The 18,459-nt window shown below is 41.6% G+C and overlaps 1 protein-coding gene across 1 annotated transcript; it reads right to left on the reverse strand.

Moving 5' to 3' along the window:
- Nucleotides 1–16,307: 16,307 nt before the first annotated feature.
- KCNA1 (potassium voltage-gated channel, shaker-related subfamily, member 1 (episodic ataxia with myokymia)) lies at nt 16,308–17,869 on the reverse strand. Its single transcript, XM_006891294.1, has one exon. It carries the CDS (start codon nt 17,835–17,837, stop codon nt 16,350–16,352), a length of 1,488 nt encoding a protein of 495 aa, XP_006891356.1. The 5' UTR covers nt 17,838–17,869; the 3' UTR covers nt 16,308–16,349.
- Nucleotides 17,870–18,459: the final 590 nt, after the last annotated feature.

Below are 18,459 nucleotides of genomic sequence, written 5' to 3' on the forward strand. Positions count from 1 at the left end.
ATGCGTGTGTGTGTGTGTGTGTGTGTGTGTACATATACATATGAGCATTTATATATGCATGAAATAGGTCTGGGATGTGGGCATGATCTTGGTGACATAGATATCAGGGTCTCAAAATAAATGATACATGGCCTGGGTGGTGCAAATTGTGCTTGTCTACTAACCAAAAGGTTCAAAACCATCCAGTGACACCAAGGAAGAAAAGTCTATTTACTGCTATAACAATCACAGCCCAATAAATAAATATTTAAATAAAAGTTCAGTTACCTGAAGCTCTAATTTCTATTAGTTAAATTTGGTCATTGCTTATTCAAAGAAAAAGTACATTTTGAATGGCAAACAGACACATGAAGAAATGCTTACTTGCAATAAGAGAAATGCCAATCAAAATGACAATGAGGTACCATCTCACTCCAGTAACAGTGGCAAAGTTTAACAGGACAGCAAGTAATAGATGTTGGAGAGGATGTGGCGAGAAAGGAACTCTTACACATTGTTGGTGGGATTATAAAATGGTACAACCATTCTGGAATGCAGTTTGGCACTTCCTCAAAAAGCTGAAAGAATTCCATATGACCCAACTATTCCACTACTTGGTATATACCCTGAGAATATGAGAACTGAGGCACAGACTGAAGTTTGTATACCAGTGTTCATAGCAGCATTATTCACCATCACAAGAACATGGAAACAGCCCAAACGTCCAATCACAAACGAATGGATTGAGAAATTATGGTACATTTATACAATGGAATACTATGCAGCACACAGGAGCAATAACTTTGTAAATTATTACCTAAGTTGGAAGGAACGGGAGAACAGGATGCTAGGTGAACTAACTCAGTCCCACAAGGATAAATATTGTAGAAGACTGTTATTGTAGAATAAGTATAAGGATCCAGGAGGAGTAGGAGAGGCTGGAAGCAGAGGGATGTGAATGTCCAGTGGGAAGAGGGGATTAATCATTGGGTTGTACATTTTGATGGGGAGTTGAGGGAAATTGAAAGAATTTGTTCGAATTTGTATTAGAGTTTTGTAAATACACTAGGGGGAAAATAAAAATAAAATAACAATGGAATATAAAAAAAAAACTTGTCTGTATTAGTGACCAACACAAGGCTAATGGAATAGAATTGAGAGCCCAGAAATCAAGCCCGTATGCTGAGCAAATCATTCAAAAAACCAGTCACTGTGAAGAAGAATATGGGTTCAGGATGAAAGGAAGGCTCATCAACAACCTGTACTGAAAGTGAGAAGGACTTGAAATACCTGCTGTAGAAGATCAAAGACTACAGCCTGAAGGATTGCATCTTATCATCAACAAGACAAAATTCCTCACCCCTGGACTGATAAGCAACATCATGATAGGTGAAGAAAAGATTGAAACTATTTCATCTTACTTGGACCTACAATCAACGTTCTAGCAACCAACAGTTAGGAGAACAGGAGACATTATCGCATTGGGAGAGTCTGCTGCCAGGGACCTCTACAAATTATTGAGGACCAATGATGTCATTTGGAAGAATACTCTGTTTGTCTACTTCAGCCCATAATCTTTTTAATCACTTGCTAGTCATCTGAGAGCTGGACAATGAATAAAGATGACAGAATAAGAACTGATGCTTTTGAGTAGGGGTGTTGGAGAAGAGTACTGAACATCCCACAGACTGCCAAAAGAAGAAACAGGTATGTCATGGAGAAAGTGTAGCCAGAATACACCTTGGAGGCAAGGAGGGCAAAGCTTTATCTGACATACTTTGGGCATTTATTATAACATTTGGGAAAAGAAGATTAAAATTGTCAGGCTGTTTTGTTTATATTTTAACTGAGCCTTTCAATTGCTTGTAGATTTGAGTTTAAGGACATACTCCTTTTTTTCCTCTCCTGGTTGTGAATTTTGGGTTGTGTCTGAAAGTTTGTTCATACTATGGATTAAGGTGTCCAAAGTTTTCTTATATTCTCTCTGATAATTTTTACAGTTTTTACTTTACCTCTAGGTATCTGATCTATCTTGAGTTGATTATTGTGTATGATGTGAGATGTGGATCTTGTTTCAATTTTCTATAAATGGGTGTCCAATTTCCCCAGCACTATTTGTTAAAGGTTTTTTTCTCCCCTTAATTGATGCTATTTCCTTGCCCAAGATCAATTGACTATATGTAGTGGTGTTTTTGGTTTTGCTCATAGCCACCTAATGAACAACAGATCTGAACCCTGTCCTATCCTGTGCCACCCTCGTCTTCTCTGACACACTTGAGCCCAATGCTGTAGTCACTGTGTCGATCCATAGCCTCAGGGATTTTCCTTTCTTTTACTGATTCTCCACCTTTCCAAGCATGATGTCCCTCTCCAAGACTCTTCACCAAAGAAAATTTTCAGATGGCCAACAAATACATTTAAAAATGTTCAAAATTTCTAGTTGGTTCAATGGTGATTAATTTTATAAAACATAATGAATGGGAAGGATTGTGATTGTATGAAACACAAGGTGAATGAAGGATAGTGTGGAATAGAATTTGTATGAACTTAGGAAGCAAACCAATAGAAAATAAATGTATTTTTTAAAAATCTCTAGCTATTGTTGCTGTTCTATTCCATCAAGTCAGAATTGAATCATAGCTGACCCTCTAGAGGATTTTCAGAGGCAGTAACTCACATGGGAGGAGATTGTCCATCTTTCTCCCAGAGAGCTGCTGGTAGATTTGAACCAAGAACCTTTTGTTTGGCAGCATAACTCCTTACCACTAAGCCATCAGAGTAACCTCCAGCTAACAGAGAGATATAAATCAAAACAAACATGAAATATCATCTCACCCCAGCAACAAGTGCAGAGTTCAACACAACAGCAAACGACAAATGTCATCAAGGATGTAGAGAGATTGTCATACACTGCTGGTGGGAATGTTAAATGGTACAAACACTGTACAAGAAAGTCTGACTTTTTCTCAAAAAGTTGAAAATAGAAATACCATTTGATCCAGCTATACTACTATTAGAAATGTACCCTAAAGAAATTAGAGTTGTAGGGTGCTCTGGTGGCCTAGTGGCAAGAACCTGCACTGCAATCCCAGAGGTGTGTGGTTTGAATCCACCAGATGCTCTGCTGGAGGGGGAGGGACAATCTCCTCCTGTACCAGTCAGATCAGATTTGATGGTACACACACACATGAAACAATTTTTTTTTTTAAAAAAGAAAATTTTAAAAAAAGAAATTAGAATTGTGACACAAACAGATTTATGCACACCCATATTTTTGCAGCATTATTTACAACAGCAAAGAGATGGAAACAGTCCAAGTGACCACCGACAAGCAAATGCATAGAGGAACTGTGGTACATTCATATTATGCAGCATTAAAGAAGTGAACTTGGGAAACATTATTCAACATAGATGAGTCTGGAGGACATTATGCTGAGTAAAATAACTCAATCACAAAAGGACAAATAATACTTAAGACCACTGTTATAAAAAAGGACAGAGGCTTATGTGTGAAGCAGCTGGATTATGGGAAATGGTTTCTCTTGTCTTGGTGAGGGTCTGGTGCAGACTGTTTGGTTGCTTTTTTGGTGTTAATTGCGTTTGGAACAAACATTCTTCTACGTGGTACAACACTGGCCTGCCAATTTGCTGTACTAAAGTAACTTGGTGTTCCTGTAATACTGAACGCTGTGACACTGGTGTGTCAAATGCATAATGGTGACCCTTAGTACACAGTGTTTGGTGGAGCTCCCAGATTAATTCAGGTTTGGAAGAAAGAGTGGCATCTAATTCCTCAACCACATGACTCTGGGCACTCTGTGAACATAAGGAAACAAGGATAGTAGAACAGGTTTCAGGTCTTTTGTTCATAGGGTAGCAAAGCATAGTGCTCAACTCGATGGCACTTAATAACAATAACAACAACATGGGGCAAAAGGGATGGGGTGGGAGGGAGACCATAAAAAGAAAAGATAGGAAAGTCCTGTATTGCAATAGATGAAGGGAAGATTAATCTGAGATGAAAAGACAATCAGACATTATATGTATTGCAGTTAATAATCATGAACAAGGCATACATTATGGATGGTGGAAATGGCATCTAATATAATCACCAAGTATAGAGGAAATACATTTAGGCAATAACAGTTATCCTTACTGTGATAGCCTTTATAAGACTTTGTCTTTTAATCATGTTTACTTTAGGGTCTGTATAGAGGGTTGAAACTTACTGAAAGCTTGTTCTTCAGTTTTGAAGAACAGATTGCATAACTTTCCAAAACCACATCTCAAAATCATTGAATGAATTTCTCTTCCCCTTTATAATACTGTGTCTACACAACCGATTATGATATGTCGTTGTAGCTATGTGCCACCGAGCCAACTGTGAATCATAATGATGCTGTGAACAAAAGATCTTGCCCTATCGGGAGCCATCCTTACCATTTCCGATATAATTGAGGCCATTGTTAAGTCATCGTCCCAACCCACTTTGTTGATAAGCAGGGACCTACCTTTATCACAGAACACCAACAGACTTAATGGGCAATTAAACCCCAAATCCCACAATCATTTCTATCAGAATTGCACTGTGAAGTACACTAAATTGGCCAAGAAAATGAGTCATATGTATTTTTTTAATAGCACTAATAATCTATTACTTAGCATAAAATCGTATTAATGGCTTTATCAGTATTTTAGTCATAAACATTAAAAATATAAGACTTGACATACTACCTATTTCTTAGGAAGGGAACACCATCAGCACAAGAGTCTCAAATCTCACCACAACGTCAGCGCTAATCCTAATGATCTTTCTTAACTTGAACATTGTCCTGACTAAACTGTGTTCAGGCAGGTAGAGAGTTAGTATCTTCATTTTACTCATCACACTCTTTAGGCAAACTCTTCAGGATTATAATGAAAGTCAAACATTTGGCCCTCTCATACGTAATCACCTCCTTTTGTCCTTGCATATACATCCTCCGGATTTCATTAGCTTTAAACACTCTGCTGGAATGCACTACTCAGAAATTCTTGTGATGATCAAACATTTTTCTTCCACCTCAATGGACATATGCTATAAAGATAACTTATTTTGGTTTTTAAATTAGCAATATTGTGATTAAATGATACTTAAAGTAATTACCTTTATGCCTTAAGCCCAAGCATATTAATTTTAAAATATCAACAAATATGATCTTTATCAGCTGGAAACTCAAAGAGAAGAATTTCCATCTATACTGGTAATGTCTTTCAATGATCAGCTCATATTATGAGAGCTTAGCAAAAACAAGAGTCAGAAATTCCATCCTTTATAGCTAACATAAGCACCAGTTTCTCTAGTGGCATCCACTTCCTAAACAACATGCCTCTGGAAACCCTATGAATTTTGATGAATGAAAATAGTTATAGAAACACACACACACACAGAGTCTTAGGGAGTTCTGGTGGCCTAATAGTAAGAAGCTGTACTGCAATCCCAAAGTCCAGTGGTTTAAATCCACCAGCTGCTCCGTGGGTGAAGGATGAGCAATCTCCTTCCATGCAATTAAACTGCCTCTGAAAATTCACTGGAGGGTCAGCTACGGGTTGATTTCAATTTGACAGCACACAGTAAGAGCAACCATATAGTCTCTTAATGAATCCTCAGAGTCAGAGAGGTACACACTGACATTTTTGTAAATCAAAATAACTTCTTTCTAAAGCAGTGAAACAATACATCATATGAAATAGGGGAGGGAGAAAGATTAAGCAATAACAGGGCCCTAGATAACAAGGTTAAATTCTACATGCAGTAAGTTAGTAAGATGTCGAAGTGTCTTGGCTTTCCAAACACTCTTAGCTCAACATATTGAGGAATTGGAATTTTTAATAAAAGTTGAATTTGGACCTGAGCACAGAATATAATTATTCTAAGGCTAAGTCTCTACTCATTCATCATCCTGAAAAAGCTACTACATTTCAGCACACAAAGGAGCCCTGGTATTATAGTCTGGAGCATGGAGAGTTGTTAACTAAAAGGTCATGCAACTCTGACAGTTCCATTCCACCACTAGCTCTGAAGGAGGAAACTGGAAAACCTCCTTCCTTTAAGATCTATTGCTGCTGTTGTGAGGTGCAATTAAATCACAAATGACTCATAGCAAGCCAATCAACAGTAGATCTGAACCCTGTCCTATCCTGCTCCATCCTTGCCATTCTTGACACTATTGCAGCAGAAAGTCTATCAATGCTTCTCTATTTTCCTGTCCCTCTGCCTTTCAATGAATAGCCTCTCTGAATGTCCCACATACTTGCAAAAGAATAACAGGTATATCTTGGGAAAAGTGAAGCCAGAGTGCTTCTTGGAGGCAAAGATGGCAAAGCTTCATCTTCCATACTTTGGACACATAGCTAGACAAGGCTATTCCTTGTAAAAGGACATCATGCTTAGAAAGATGGAGGGTCTGAGGAGTAGAGGAAGACCCACATCAAGATGGACTGACACAGTGAGTCTAGCAATGAGCTCTAGTGTGTCAGAGATGATTAGGACGTCTCAAGATAGAACAGGGTTCAGGTTGGCTGTTCATAGGGTTGTTATGAGTCATATCTGATGGCACACAACAAGAAGAACAAAAACATGCCCAAAGTATGTGAGACAAAACTTTGCCACCGTTGCCTCCACAGAGCACTCTGGTTGCATTTACTCCAAGACTCATCTATCTGTTCTTTTGGATGTTCATGAGACATCCAGTATCCTTCTCTAATACAAAAAAAATGGCCTTGGAGTCTCAACAGAGGGTCACTATGATTCTGATTCGATTCAGTGGCAGTGAGTTTTTTAGTTTGTTGGTTTCTCTGGAAATATTCTTCCCCAAGGATAACCTAATGCCCAGTATTTAAACAATATGAAGAAAACATTATTTATTACAACAAATAGAATCAAACCATGTAAATGCTTTTCTAATTATTATTTTTATCTATCTATCTATCTATCTATCTATCTATCTATCTATCTATCTATCTATCTATTAACAGGCCAGAAAACCCAACAAATACCAGAAGAAAATATTTGGGGAAAAATATTTAGGAAGCCAAAGATTCTAACAGATCCCCAATGCCTTACTTCATTACAAAGAAAATCCTTAAGAAAAGCAGATAGAAATCTTACATTTCTTTCATTCTCAACACCTTGATCCAATTGACTTGAAAGAACAAGGACTAAAGCACTGCAGAGGGATTAGAACTTATATATTTTTCTAATCATCTCCGTAAATGTGATATTCAAGAAAAGACTGTTTACTCGTCTGTGTTTGTGAGGATTCTTTTTCTTTTTAGCAAGATTAGATTTCCCCCCCCTTATATATTTATGAAACATCTCTCAGATAGGCATCTGAGCAAACTTTGCAAAAAACCCTCTTGCTTTATTTCTCAATAATCACAGTTGGGAGGGGTAAAGTCAAATCACCCAATATTTTGCATAATGGAGAGAGAGGCAATCAGAAGTTATACAAATGGTTAAAGAGAGCTTCTGGTTCCTCAACTTACTGCAAATCGGTGTTTAACCTGCATAATTGTGACCTAAAGATGTAAAAGATTATTGATGAGGCAGGGCAAAGAAGGCAAAAGCCAGAAATAATTGACCAGGGTCATGTGGGGCTGGTGCTAGGCACAAGATGTGCGCACAATTCCTACTGAAAATATCTCTGCTCCAAGCTTTCAAATTCTGCCATTGTAGAGGTAATCCTTTGAAATAAGTGTCTAATCTCCCTGGAGTCTTCCTTTAAAATGAGGATCCTTCCTGATGAAAGAATAGACCAGTCACCTCTTCTCCCCTGCTCTTCATTGCTAGACATTACTATAATTAATAGTGGTTGCATTAACAGCTCACAGTTGTGGAATATTTTAGAATGTCCAAAGAATGTTATATACATCATCTCATGTAATCCACACAACATTATGAGTTTCATATCTCCATATTTACAAGTAATGACTTAAAAATACAAAGCTATGTGTCTATGCTTTTAATGGCTACCTTCAACCCTTGGCATTACACGGTTCACTGTTTAGGTTAGTAAATACTCACTGAGACATTACCATGCACTGGACACTGGACTATGAAATCAACAGTAAAGTCAGGTCTAACTCCTTTTCCCGGTGACCTTGAATTGGTCCATTCATCTCTAAAACAAGGACAACAATATCAGCCATATCTAATTCACCAAATGGAATTAGCACTCTAATTAATGTGGAAGTGATGTGAAAACTGCAAAGCAAGCCATACAAACTGAAAAGTGTTGCTATGAATTAGCACCTTGGTAGGAATGAGAGTACCAGGTTACCTTTTCACTTGGTAAAAGCCAAGGGCAGTGAATGGTCTGAGTCTCTTACAGCAGAGGGGGAGGAAGACCAAACCTCATTCCACATATTAAAAGGAAGACTAGGCTTCTGCATACAAACCAATACAAAATAAAAATTTTAAAAATAGCTTCAAGGAAGTAAACAACTACCACCACCCCACCCCACCCCACCCCCCAAAAAAGTCTAAGCTCCTCTCTGTAAAAATGATCTCTGGAGGTTAAATGCCATGAAGAGCAGGACCACTTTGTCCAACCTGTCTCCAATGCCAAGCACTAAATATGAGACAAAGGCAAGATGAGCCTTGATTCAGCTCTGAAGGACATTATCAAATGGCACTGTTTAGAACTGATAACTAGGATCACCGTGTGTAGACGTGCCAACTCAAGTCAGTAGATGGAATTCACCAGCCACTTCTGGGGAGAAAGACGGGTAATCTCCCATAATGCCTTACAGCCTTAGAACTCAATGACGGCTCTATGAGTTGGAATTAACTACAGTGGGTTCTGGTTAACTCAGTTGGCTTCCAAGTGAAAGGCTGGATGTTCAAATCCACCTAGAGGGCCCTCAGAAAACAAGGCTTGATGATCTACTTCCAAAAAAAACATAAGGCCTTGACGATTTTATGTTGTAGCACTACCGTGGCAAGGGTGGGATTGCCATGACTCAGAGCTGGCTCAGGGGAAGCGGAAAAGGTGAACCAGGAAACTGGGAGATGCAAACATAAGAACCACTACCGTTTATGAAGTCTAATGTGCCTCCCAACACACACACACACACATTTTAGTATCTCTAAAATGGAAATAAATCGATGCAACGGCAGGTCATAACTGTCAATGTTCAAATAAGGTACATGTCAAATAAGGTACAATGTCAAATAAGGGTACATTTTAGGATTGGTTGTTATTGTGTACTGTCAAGTTGGAACCGGCCCATCCATAGCTGACCCTCCAGTAGGTTTTCAGAGGCAGTTAATTCCACAGGAGGAGATTGCACATCCTTTACCTGCAGAGCAGCTGGTGAGACTCGAACTGCTTCACAGAAGTTAAAGAGGCTATTTTATTCGATTCAATTATATAAAGAAGATCTTTTCCTGCTTTCCAGCTGGTTCAGAGGGTCACTTCCGGTTGCAGGCTGACCCTGCAATAATGTCTCCTCTACATATGACTTTACCCATTCCATCCAACCTCCAGGCAGATCTCTTTTCAACACTCCCACCTGGTTAGGTTCTAGAAGTGGGAAGGTGGCAAAGTGCCTGGGTTCACATCACCTCTGCTTCCTGTTCTTGACTCCTCTGCTTTACTTCCCAGGAAAATGGTTTAACTCCTTCTCAAGCTCCAGGCAGCTTAGTGGTAAAGATTTGCACTGCCAACTCAAAGGCATGTGGTATGAATGAATCCACTAGCTGTTTCATGGGAGAAAGATAGGCAATCGTTTCCTATTGCCTCTGAAAATCTGCTGGTGGGTCAGTGATGAGTCAGTTCGATGGCACCTAACAACAATAAGCAACAAAGCTCCCAGTTGTAATCATGTCCTTGAAAGCTACCTGGTTAGACTTGTTTCTACTTCAAGAAGACCACTATAAGACTGAACTCTGAGAAACACACACAAACTCAGAAGTGTGGATGCCCTGGTGTTGAGGTCTGTACCTACTGCTATGCGGTAGTTCTGACAGTCTCTTCCACTCTGTCAGAGTTCAGCCTGGCCTGTTTTCCAACCATATCAGAAAAATCATGGGCAGCATGCCCAGCCTCTTGATCTAGTTTCAGTAGCAACTTTTATGGCAAAAACAAGATTCATCTGCAAATAGTATAGCTGAACCCCTCAGAAGGCATAGGATTTGATAATTACCCACCAACCACCCAAAGCATATGGTACACAATAAATACTTGCCATAAACCATTGCTCTGACATAAGCGCTTGCATAAAATAAGATAGTCAGAAGGAAGAAAAGAGGATATTTGAATCTCACAAATAAGCAAAAGGAAATGCCCTAAAGAGTCATTGAAAAATAATAAAACTTTAAAAAAATAATCAGGAAGGGGAAAATGTGAAACCCCCCCACACACACACACACAGCAGTGTGGAAAAAGAGGGTGCAGAGAACAGTGGGGAGTCACTTTGTTTTTCCACATCAAAGTCACCTCTCACACCGCATCGTAACTATACAGCCAATGCATACCAGACCACACCGCTCTTAGACACACATCATCCAGAAAAGCTACTTAGACTGTGCATGAAGAAGTCAGTTGAAAGTATAAAGCCCAGTTTATGAAAATATAACCAATAACTTTATTCCCTTGGACCTCAATTACTGTTCTTGCTTAAACTTCTGCTTCAAAATTTTGTCTTCCACCACTTCCACGGGCCAAATTCCAGCAACTTCTAATTAGGGTCCTCCCTGGGACCAAACAGTGAATTTCCTGTCAAAAAGATTCCCCACTGTATTTCCTTATATGGCACACATTGCCAGGGCTTGCCAAGGTACCTAGGTCACTATGTGGCTTTTCTCTTGAAGTTGTTATGTCATTTAAAGAGTTTCCAGTCGGTGTGTGATGAAAGGGTCCCTGAACAATCATTTAGACAAGAGACAAATAACCAGTCAAGATATACCTCTTTCATAAGATCCTTAAAAATTATCTTTAATTGATGCCAAATATGAACAGATCGTAAAGTGACAGAAGCAAGTAAAATTGCATAGATGAAAACTATGCGCCTCAACTAGGTTCTCAATTCATAACATTCAAGATCCTCTACCTGACGTATTAAACAGTTAGGGCAGGGCAAATGCGCAGTAAGTGAAAATGAGACACATCTTTAACTCAAGGTATTAGCAACTGGCAAACTCAAGAAATAAAATGATGCTTTTTCGGCTTAAATAATTTGTTGTCCTGACGGTGCACTTGAAATTAATACTACTCACTTTAAAAAAATTAACCTTGGTAATACTTTAATATTAGAGGTATGTCATATAGAGTCCAAGCTGTCTGCTAACAGCTGCTACAAAGTCCCAAAACGGACGAATGAGAAGAAAGGTGATTCTGCATGTTCTGGAGAGGAGACAATTTTGACCTGGAATATTTTGCAAGGTACTTCTTGGTTTTTTCTGTTTGGTTTTTTTTTTCTTTCCATTTTGTTTCCTTCCACTATTTCTTTTCTTCTCTGAGCTACATTGGGTTTTTTTCCTAAATTCTTTGATATTTATGTCATCAAAAGCAAATGCCACATTAGTTTTAAAATGAAAATCACTGTGACTAGAGCTAATCTCCTTAAAGCTAATAGTCCTGAGGTCAGCAGGGCCCCACCCCTTACAACCACACTGGCTTTCCCAAAAAAAGCCCATGGTCATTTTTGCCTGAGCAAAGAGACTAGCATTTGATCCCAAGGCCTTTAGACCTTATACAGCTAGACCCTGAATGATTTAGCACAGTGACTCAAGGTAATGAAACCGTTTTGGTTAGCAATTCAGCTCCTGTTTGCTTCTTTACAAAAATGGTAAGTAATGTACATTCTTCTAAGATTTACCTGAGTCATACTGAGCATGTTCGCATATACCCTGAAATTCCATTAAATAATTACAAGTACAAATACACCGCATGGTAGATGGCAGGCCACCTCCAGAGACCACAATTCAGCATGTGTTGTGTCTGGTTTTAAAACTTTAGCATGCTTGTCATCTTAAAATGTACATAAACATCAAAAGATTTCATCCTTGCTTGACAACGCTGAAAGATAAAATGGTTGTTTGGCAGTTTATATTCATTCTAACAATTTTATAGCATGGATGGCTACCACCCACCAATTCTCTCCACTCCCAGGAATAAATCATTCTTGAGGGGGAAAAATGGGAAATTTCCTTCTGTGGATGTTCCCTTTCTCCCTTCTGATTTAGCCAATCTACCAAATGAGGAATTACATATTTTTAAAAATATATGTTTTGAGGTCTCCTCTATTAAATGGAAAAGTTAGGAAGCTATTTACACTGATTCTTTCAGATGTCAACCAATTTGAAAACTCTACATAAGCAACACAATCAAAGCCCTTTTGGAGTATCTGCTTAAAGAAATCTATCCTTCATGGATGGTCGGTCTGGTTTTGCCAGTTGTCAAGTAAGTCAAGATTATGCTGTCATATGTGCTTCAGTTCCACTATAATGGAAACTAAATCTACCACACAATTTCATTTTAGAGAAATGACTCTCTACTTCCTGTAATTCCAGGAGAAGAATTCATAATGTGTTTTGTTGTTGTTTTTTCCCCCTAGGCTAACCCACTGGTGTACTTTCAAAGAACTGGATGAACTGAAAATCAAAACTCAGCTCTCAAAGAGATGTAGGTGGGAGGTGGTGAGCTTGCGTACAAATGGGGAAGGGTGGACATAAAAACAAAAACCTTTCCTGGCTATAATCTGTCTTCTAGAAATCTGAGGACAGAGGAAATTAATGTCTTTGGTCTTTCTAATTCAGATCACTTAAGGTGAATGAACCACTTTAGAGATTCTGGGATGGCTAACAGCCCTGGTGTGACCCAACTCTTCCACTGCTACCCTATTGAACTAGGGTCCTGGTACATTGGAAGAGCTGAACTATGGCTATCAGCATGTCAAAAGTCTTCTCCTTCAGGAGAAAACATGTATTCAGGACATGAGCTATTGAAATATCTAGGAAGGGGAGGGAAAGACAAAAAGCCCAATAAAACAAATATAAATAAGTAAACCAAAAGATCATCATTCCTTAATAGGCAGTTTGTTAAGTGCACCTTCAGGCCTACAAAGACATTTCAGCACATTACAGTGCAAGGTATAAGAGCTTGGTCAAACTTCACATGCCTATGCTACACAAATAATCCCTGTATTTCGCTCTTTCTACTTTTCATTGCGATGAGCTACAGATGGAGAAGCAGCATTCATTTTCCCCATTCCACCCCAAATTGAGAACAACTCAATCCCCGACCCCAGGCCAACAGGTCCACCGCATGCAGCACTTGGTCCTGGAATGCATGCAGAAGAATCAACCAGTCCAGGGGGCAAACTATGAGAGATACCGAGTAGCCAGTCAGTCTCAGTCTCAATCCTGTTTTCTCATGCTCTGACCCATCCATCTCACAGTACCAAGTGGATTATTGCTGTTGACAGACTGCAGTGTTTCGAGTTCTGTGATTCCTAATACCTCAGAGTAGAAACAATAGATCTAGACATCCTGAAACTCTGGGGGAGGGGCGGGAGAGGAGGTTGGCTTCCCCCCCCCCCAGCTGAAGAATGTTAAGCAAGTAGGATGAGGCAGGGTAAGCTTAGGTTCAAAAGAGAAGGAAGCATCCCATCAGGGGACGGGAGGGGTTAATGCCCTGTAGTCAAACACTGTGGAGGTCTTGGCCACTCTCATCTTCTTAGCGTCCCAGAAGCCACACAGGAACAGATGAGATTCCCATGTTCTTTCTTTTCATGGAGTCAACAAGCATAAGTATGACTTTAGTTTCTTGATTTATTGCCTCATTGCTAAGTCTAGGATAGGTGGGCCAAAGGGATGGAGGTAATGAGGAAGATTCCCAGAAGACACAAGGCAAGGGTGTCAGGCTGTCAGCAGCAGGTGCCACGTGCAGGTTGAAGATTCCCCACCTTGGTGTCCTTAAAAAGGCTGTGGCTGCCTCTCCAATGGTTGACAGCTGCTGGGCTCCAGACGTCTGTGTGGCATGGCTCTTTTCCAACTGGGCATAGAGTCCCCGCCATGCTCTTGAGTGGAGGGGCTGAGGCATCAAAGTTAAACGTTCAGCTGGTAAGGTGACTGCCAGGTGGGAAGATGGCAGGAGACTCACAAGTAGTACGTGAAGGGGATGGGCCAGGAAGGAAGGCCTAGGAAATTATGAATCAAGTGTCCCCACATCTACAATGATGCCTGGAAAGAGCAGACGATCAGTTTGGTCTTTAGAGAGCAGAGAGCAGGCAAAGTATTGTTGCTAATAGAAGAGGCATACAGATACGTGCCAGGAACACAATACCAGGCCCGAGGAAGCCTTGCATGTCCACAGCAGTCCTCGATGGAAAACAAATTCTCAAAAGGTTTATCTTGGCTTCCAGTGGAGAAGAGAGGAAAAACGTTCACGGTTCACATCCAGTTCAATGATGGGTCTCGGGCCCCCTGTTTACATTCAGCACCAGGCTGCCAAAGGGACCAAGTCTATTTGGGATGATCAGAGAGACAGCAGCCTCCTGGATCGCTCCTCTCCAGGGTTTGGGACGGAGTGGTCTTCTCACAGTGGTGAAGTGAGAGAACGAGGGTGGAAAAAGAAAAAGCAAAATATCTGTGCCCCAACCCTTCCCCTCTTTTGTCACTTAACTTCTCAGTGTTAACAGAGGCACTTTCTGCAGTTCACTGTGGGTACAGGATAAAGGCACTAAGCAACTATTAAATCAATTGGTTGAGTTTCTTCAGGGAGCCTCAAGGGGAGGACCGAAGTCTCTAGAGACTTCAAATCATGACTGCAAAAAGAAATCAGCTCTGCTCTGGATGCATACAATAGATAAACATTTTCATTTACATCCTAAGAAATGCACCAAAATGCATGCAGTATTGCACCTTTTTTTTGTTTGTTTGTTTTGCTTGTGTTTATTTCAGCTAGAAAGAATACTTGTTCTTGTTCTATATATAATTTGATGACTTATTTATTTTTCCACATAGTTCCCCTTTAAGGGCTGGGCATATTGGTCCTCTCTCTGCCTACACCTGCACAGAAACTAAGCCTTTCCCTGAGCAAAGGCAGGAAAATTGACTGAGTGCCCCCCCTCCCCTCCCACCCCCCACAATTTCTTTTGGGCCCTTCTTCCCACAAACTTGTAAAGTTTTAAACTTTTTTGTATTATTTTTTAACTGAAGTCATGCATTAGTTAGTTCAAGGTACACCTTAATCAAATAGGCCATGATGCTGAATAAGAACATGCTTTGAGCTCCAAAAAAGTTATTGTTCCCATCTGACTAACATATGCACTTAAATACAGTACTTTATTTACTAATAAAATAGTTAATAAATGAAGGAGTGCACTTTTGGTGAATGCAAATGACAAATAATCTATTTTTAGAAGAGTCAATTCCAAGGTAAGCTTATTCCCTATTGTCTGAGTTAATGTTCTCAACATGCGTTTATAAAAGAAATACTATCAGGTTCAGACATGCTTACATTTAACTTCATTTGTGCTCTCTTACAATAAGGAGGCTAAGGGTTTTGTCCAGTTCTGGAGGCCAGGGCTTGGGGGCAGGGCTAGTAAGAATGACCTGTGTTCTGTGTTCTGGCTCATCTGTAGTTTAGAACATTTAGCAGCACTGCAGATGAATCAATTGATTTAATTCCATTTACTTTTTCTTAAGGAACAGTTTCGATTACAAGGAGGTGGGGCAGAGGGAAAACTCCTATGCACCAGGACCAGTTTTAGATTGACAAGGTGCTTTGTGAACCAGTCTTAAGTAATTTTGTTTCTCACTTTGTACTATGCAGTTCAGTTGATCAAAAGAAACGCATTTGTTCCTTGCCCATTGAGGATGGCATATCATGTCACATATAATACATCTGATGCACTGTGCAGTCTGCAAAGATTTTTCTGCTGGAATTCCATGCAAATTTTAGTCTTATGTTTCTAAATTATCACCTGGGGACTTTTTTAGGCTTAAAAAAAAAAGGTAAATAAGCCAAAGGATTAAAACGTTTCTGTGAGAGGGGAGCATATGAATCTTATTTTACCTAGGCTACTTCATGGACTGATTTTTTAAAAACCAGTTTTAGAAAATACTCTTCCTTTTCCCATTTTTTTAAAAATAAAATGAAAGTAGTTTCTTGTTTCATGACTTGTGAAAGCTTCTGGTTTTGCCACGCCAAGAATATGCAATGCCAACAACGCATTGACAGTTACATAGAGCATTCAAAGACTATGTAGTAAATTATCTACAGAGTGTGACATGGGTCAGTCACTAAGGGGTCTTGTTTTGTTTAGTTTGTAAGTCTTTCAAGCTGCTAAGTGGGGGCTGTTTTTTACTGCTTGCTTGGTTTTTAAACATCGGTCAGGAGCTTGCTCTTATTAACACAGTTTTGGTTAGCTGTGGTACAATTGCCAGTTCTGATATTGGGCTGTCTATAATGGGCTATGCTATTATTCATATCCTCTTCGATCTCCATGTACTCAGACTTGCTGATGGTGGAGGAACTGCGACGACTGAGGTCACTGTCAGAGGCTAAATTAGGGGAGCTAACGTGGAGCAGCTGAGCCTGCTCTTCCCCCTCAGTTTCTCGGTGGTAGAAATAGTTGAAATTGGACACAATGACAGGTACGGGCAGGGCAATTGTCAGCACACCAGCGATGGCACACAAGGAGCCCACGATCTTGCCTCCAATTGTCACAGGGTACATGTCACCGTATCCTACAGTGGTCATGGACACCACCGCCCACCAGAAAGCATCGGGGATACTGGAGAAGTGCGACTCAGCTTCTTCCGCCTCGGCAAAGTACACTGCACTAGAAAACAGTATGACCCCGATGAAGAGGAAAAAGATGAGCAGCCCTAACTCTCTCATACTAGCCTTGAGGGTCTGGCCCAGGATCTGGAGGCCCTTAGAGTGGCGGGAGAGTTTGAAGATTCTAAAAACCCTTACCAACCGGATGACTCTGAGGATGGCCAGCGACGTGGCCTGCTCGCCCTTCTGGTTCCCTTCCTGCTCAGCTATCTCAGTCCCTAGCGTGATGAAGTAGGGGATGATGGCCACGATGTCGATGAAGTTCATGATGTTCTTGAAGAAGTCCGTTTTGCTGGGGCACGCGAAGAAGCGCACCACCAGCTCGAAGGAGAACCAGATGATGCACAGGGTTTCCACGATGAAGAAGGGGTCCGTGAAGATGTTGGAAGTGTAAATAACCGTGGTGTTGTCGATGCGGTGGAGGGTGCCCGTGAAGTCCTTGTCATCCTTCAGCTCGGGGAGGGTCTCCAGGCAAAAGATGACGATGGAGATGAGGATGACCATGACAGAGACGATGGCAATGACCCGAGCTGGCCCCGAGCTCTCAGGGTACTCGAAGAGCAGCCACACCTGGCGCTGGTATTCCTTCTCGGGCAGGGGGCGCTCCTCCTCCTTAATGAAGCCCTCGTCCTCCCGAAACTTCTCCATGGCTTCCTCCCCCAGTTCGTAAAACTTGATCTCCTCGGAGAACATGTCCAGGGGCACGTTGACCGGCCTCCGCAGCCGGCCCCCGGACTGGTAATAGTAAAGGATGGCATCGAAGCTGGGCCGGTTGCGGTCAAAGAAGTACTCGTTTCTCAGCGGGTCGAAGTAGCGCATGCGTTTCTTCGGGTTTCCCAGCAGCGTGTTGGGGAACTGCGCCAGGGTCTTGAGCTGCGTCTCGAAGCGCAGCCCGGAGATGTTGATCACCACGCGCTCGCAGCATTCGTGGTCATCGTGGTCCGCTGGCCGCGGGTAGCTGCCATCCTGGGGGTGACCCGGCGCGGCCGAAGCCTCATCCACGTTGTCCCCGGACATCACCGTCATGGTTGAAGTCGCGTGGAGGATGTGAGAGGCCCGGAGAGGTGCCAGAGTAGGAAAGGGCGAGGGAAGAGGGGTGGGGGGGACCCGGGCGCCCCCCCCACCGGAGTGCGCGTCTCCCCCACGCTCAAGGGGAGGGGCTTCAGAGCACCGAGGTCATGAAAGCTGGGACTTGGTGCTGCCTTCCCCTCCACCCCACCTTTGACTCAATTTGGAACCACCCCCCCCCTTGCCTGAGTCAAAAAAACCCCAGTGCAGCTTTTCGCCTGGGGTTGGTTTGCTGATTGGCTGGTTGTTTTGGTTTGTTTGAGCTTTCCCCCCCACTCCTGCTCCAAGACGCCTTAACGCAGTGGCATCCTAGAGGACCAGGCCATTGCTTCGGGGTCACCCTGGCCTCCCCTGCCCTCTGCGAGCCTTTCTAGGACGGGGTGCAGTGTCAGCTCAGCAGATCCCCATTCCTGCCACCCCCTCAGTTTCTCCTCGGCTCTCCCCCCTCCTACCCCTCTTCTCCTGCTGCCTTCTAAGCTCCCACCAGGCGATCGATGGACGCTGCAGAAAAATAGAAAGTGATATGGGGGTAGAAAAATCAGAAACATTCAGAAGGGACGGAGCTACAGACACCGACGAG

Source organism: Elephantulus edwardii, unplaced genomic scaffold, assembly GCF_000299155.1.
Source record: "Elephantulus edwardii isolate Elephantulus edwardi_28Jun2011 unplaced genomic scaffold, EleEdw1.0 scaffold00096, whole genome shotgun sequence".
Lineage (NCBI taxonomy): Eukaryota > Metazoa > Chordata > Mammalia > Macroscelidea > Macroscelididae > Elephantulus > Elephantulus edwardii.

What these genes read in the sequence shown, in the direction of transcription:
- KCNA1 (XM_006891294.1), bottom strand. Translation starts at nt 17,837, where the DNA reads ATGACGGTGATGTCCGGGGACAACGTGGATGAGGCTTCGGCCGCGCCG.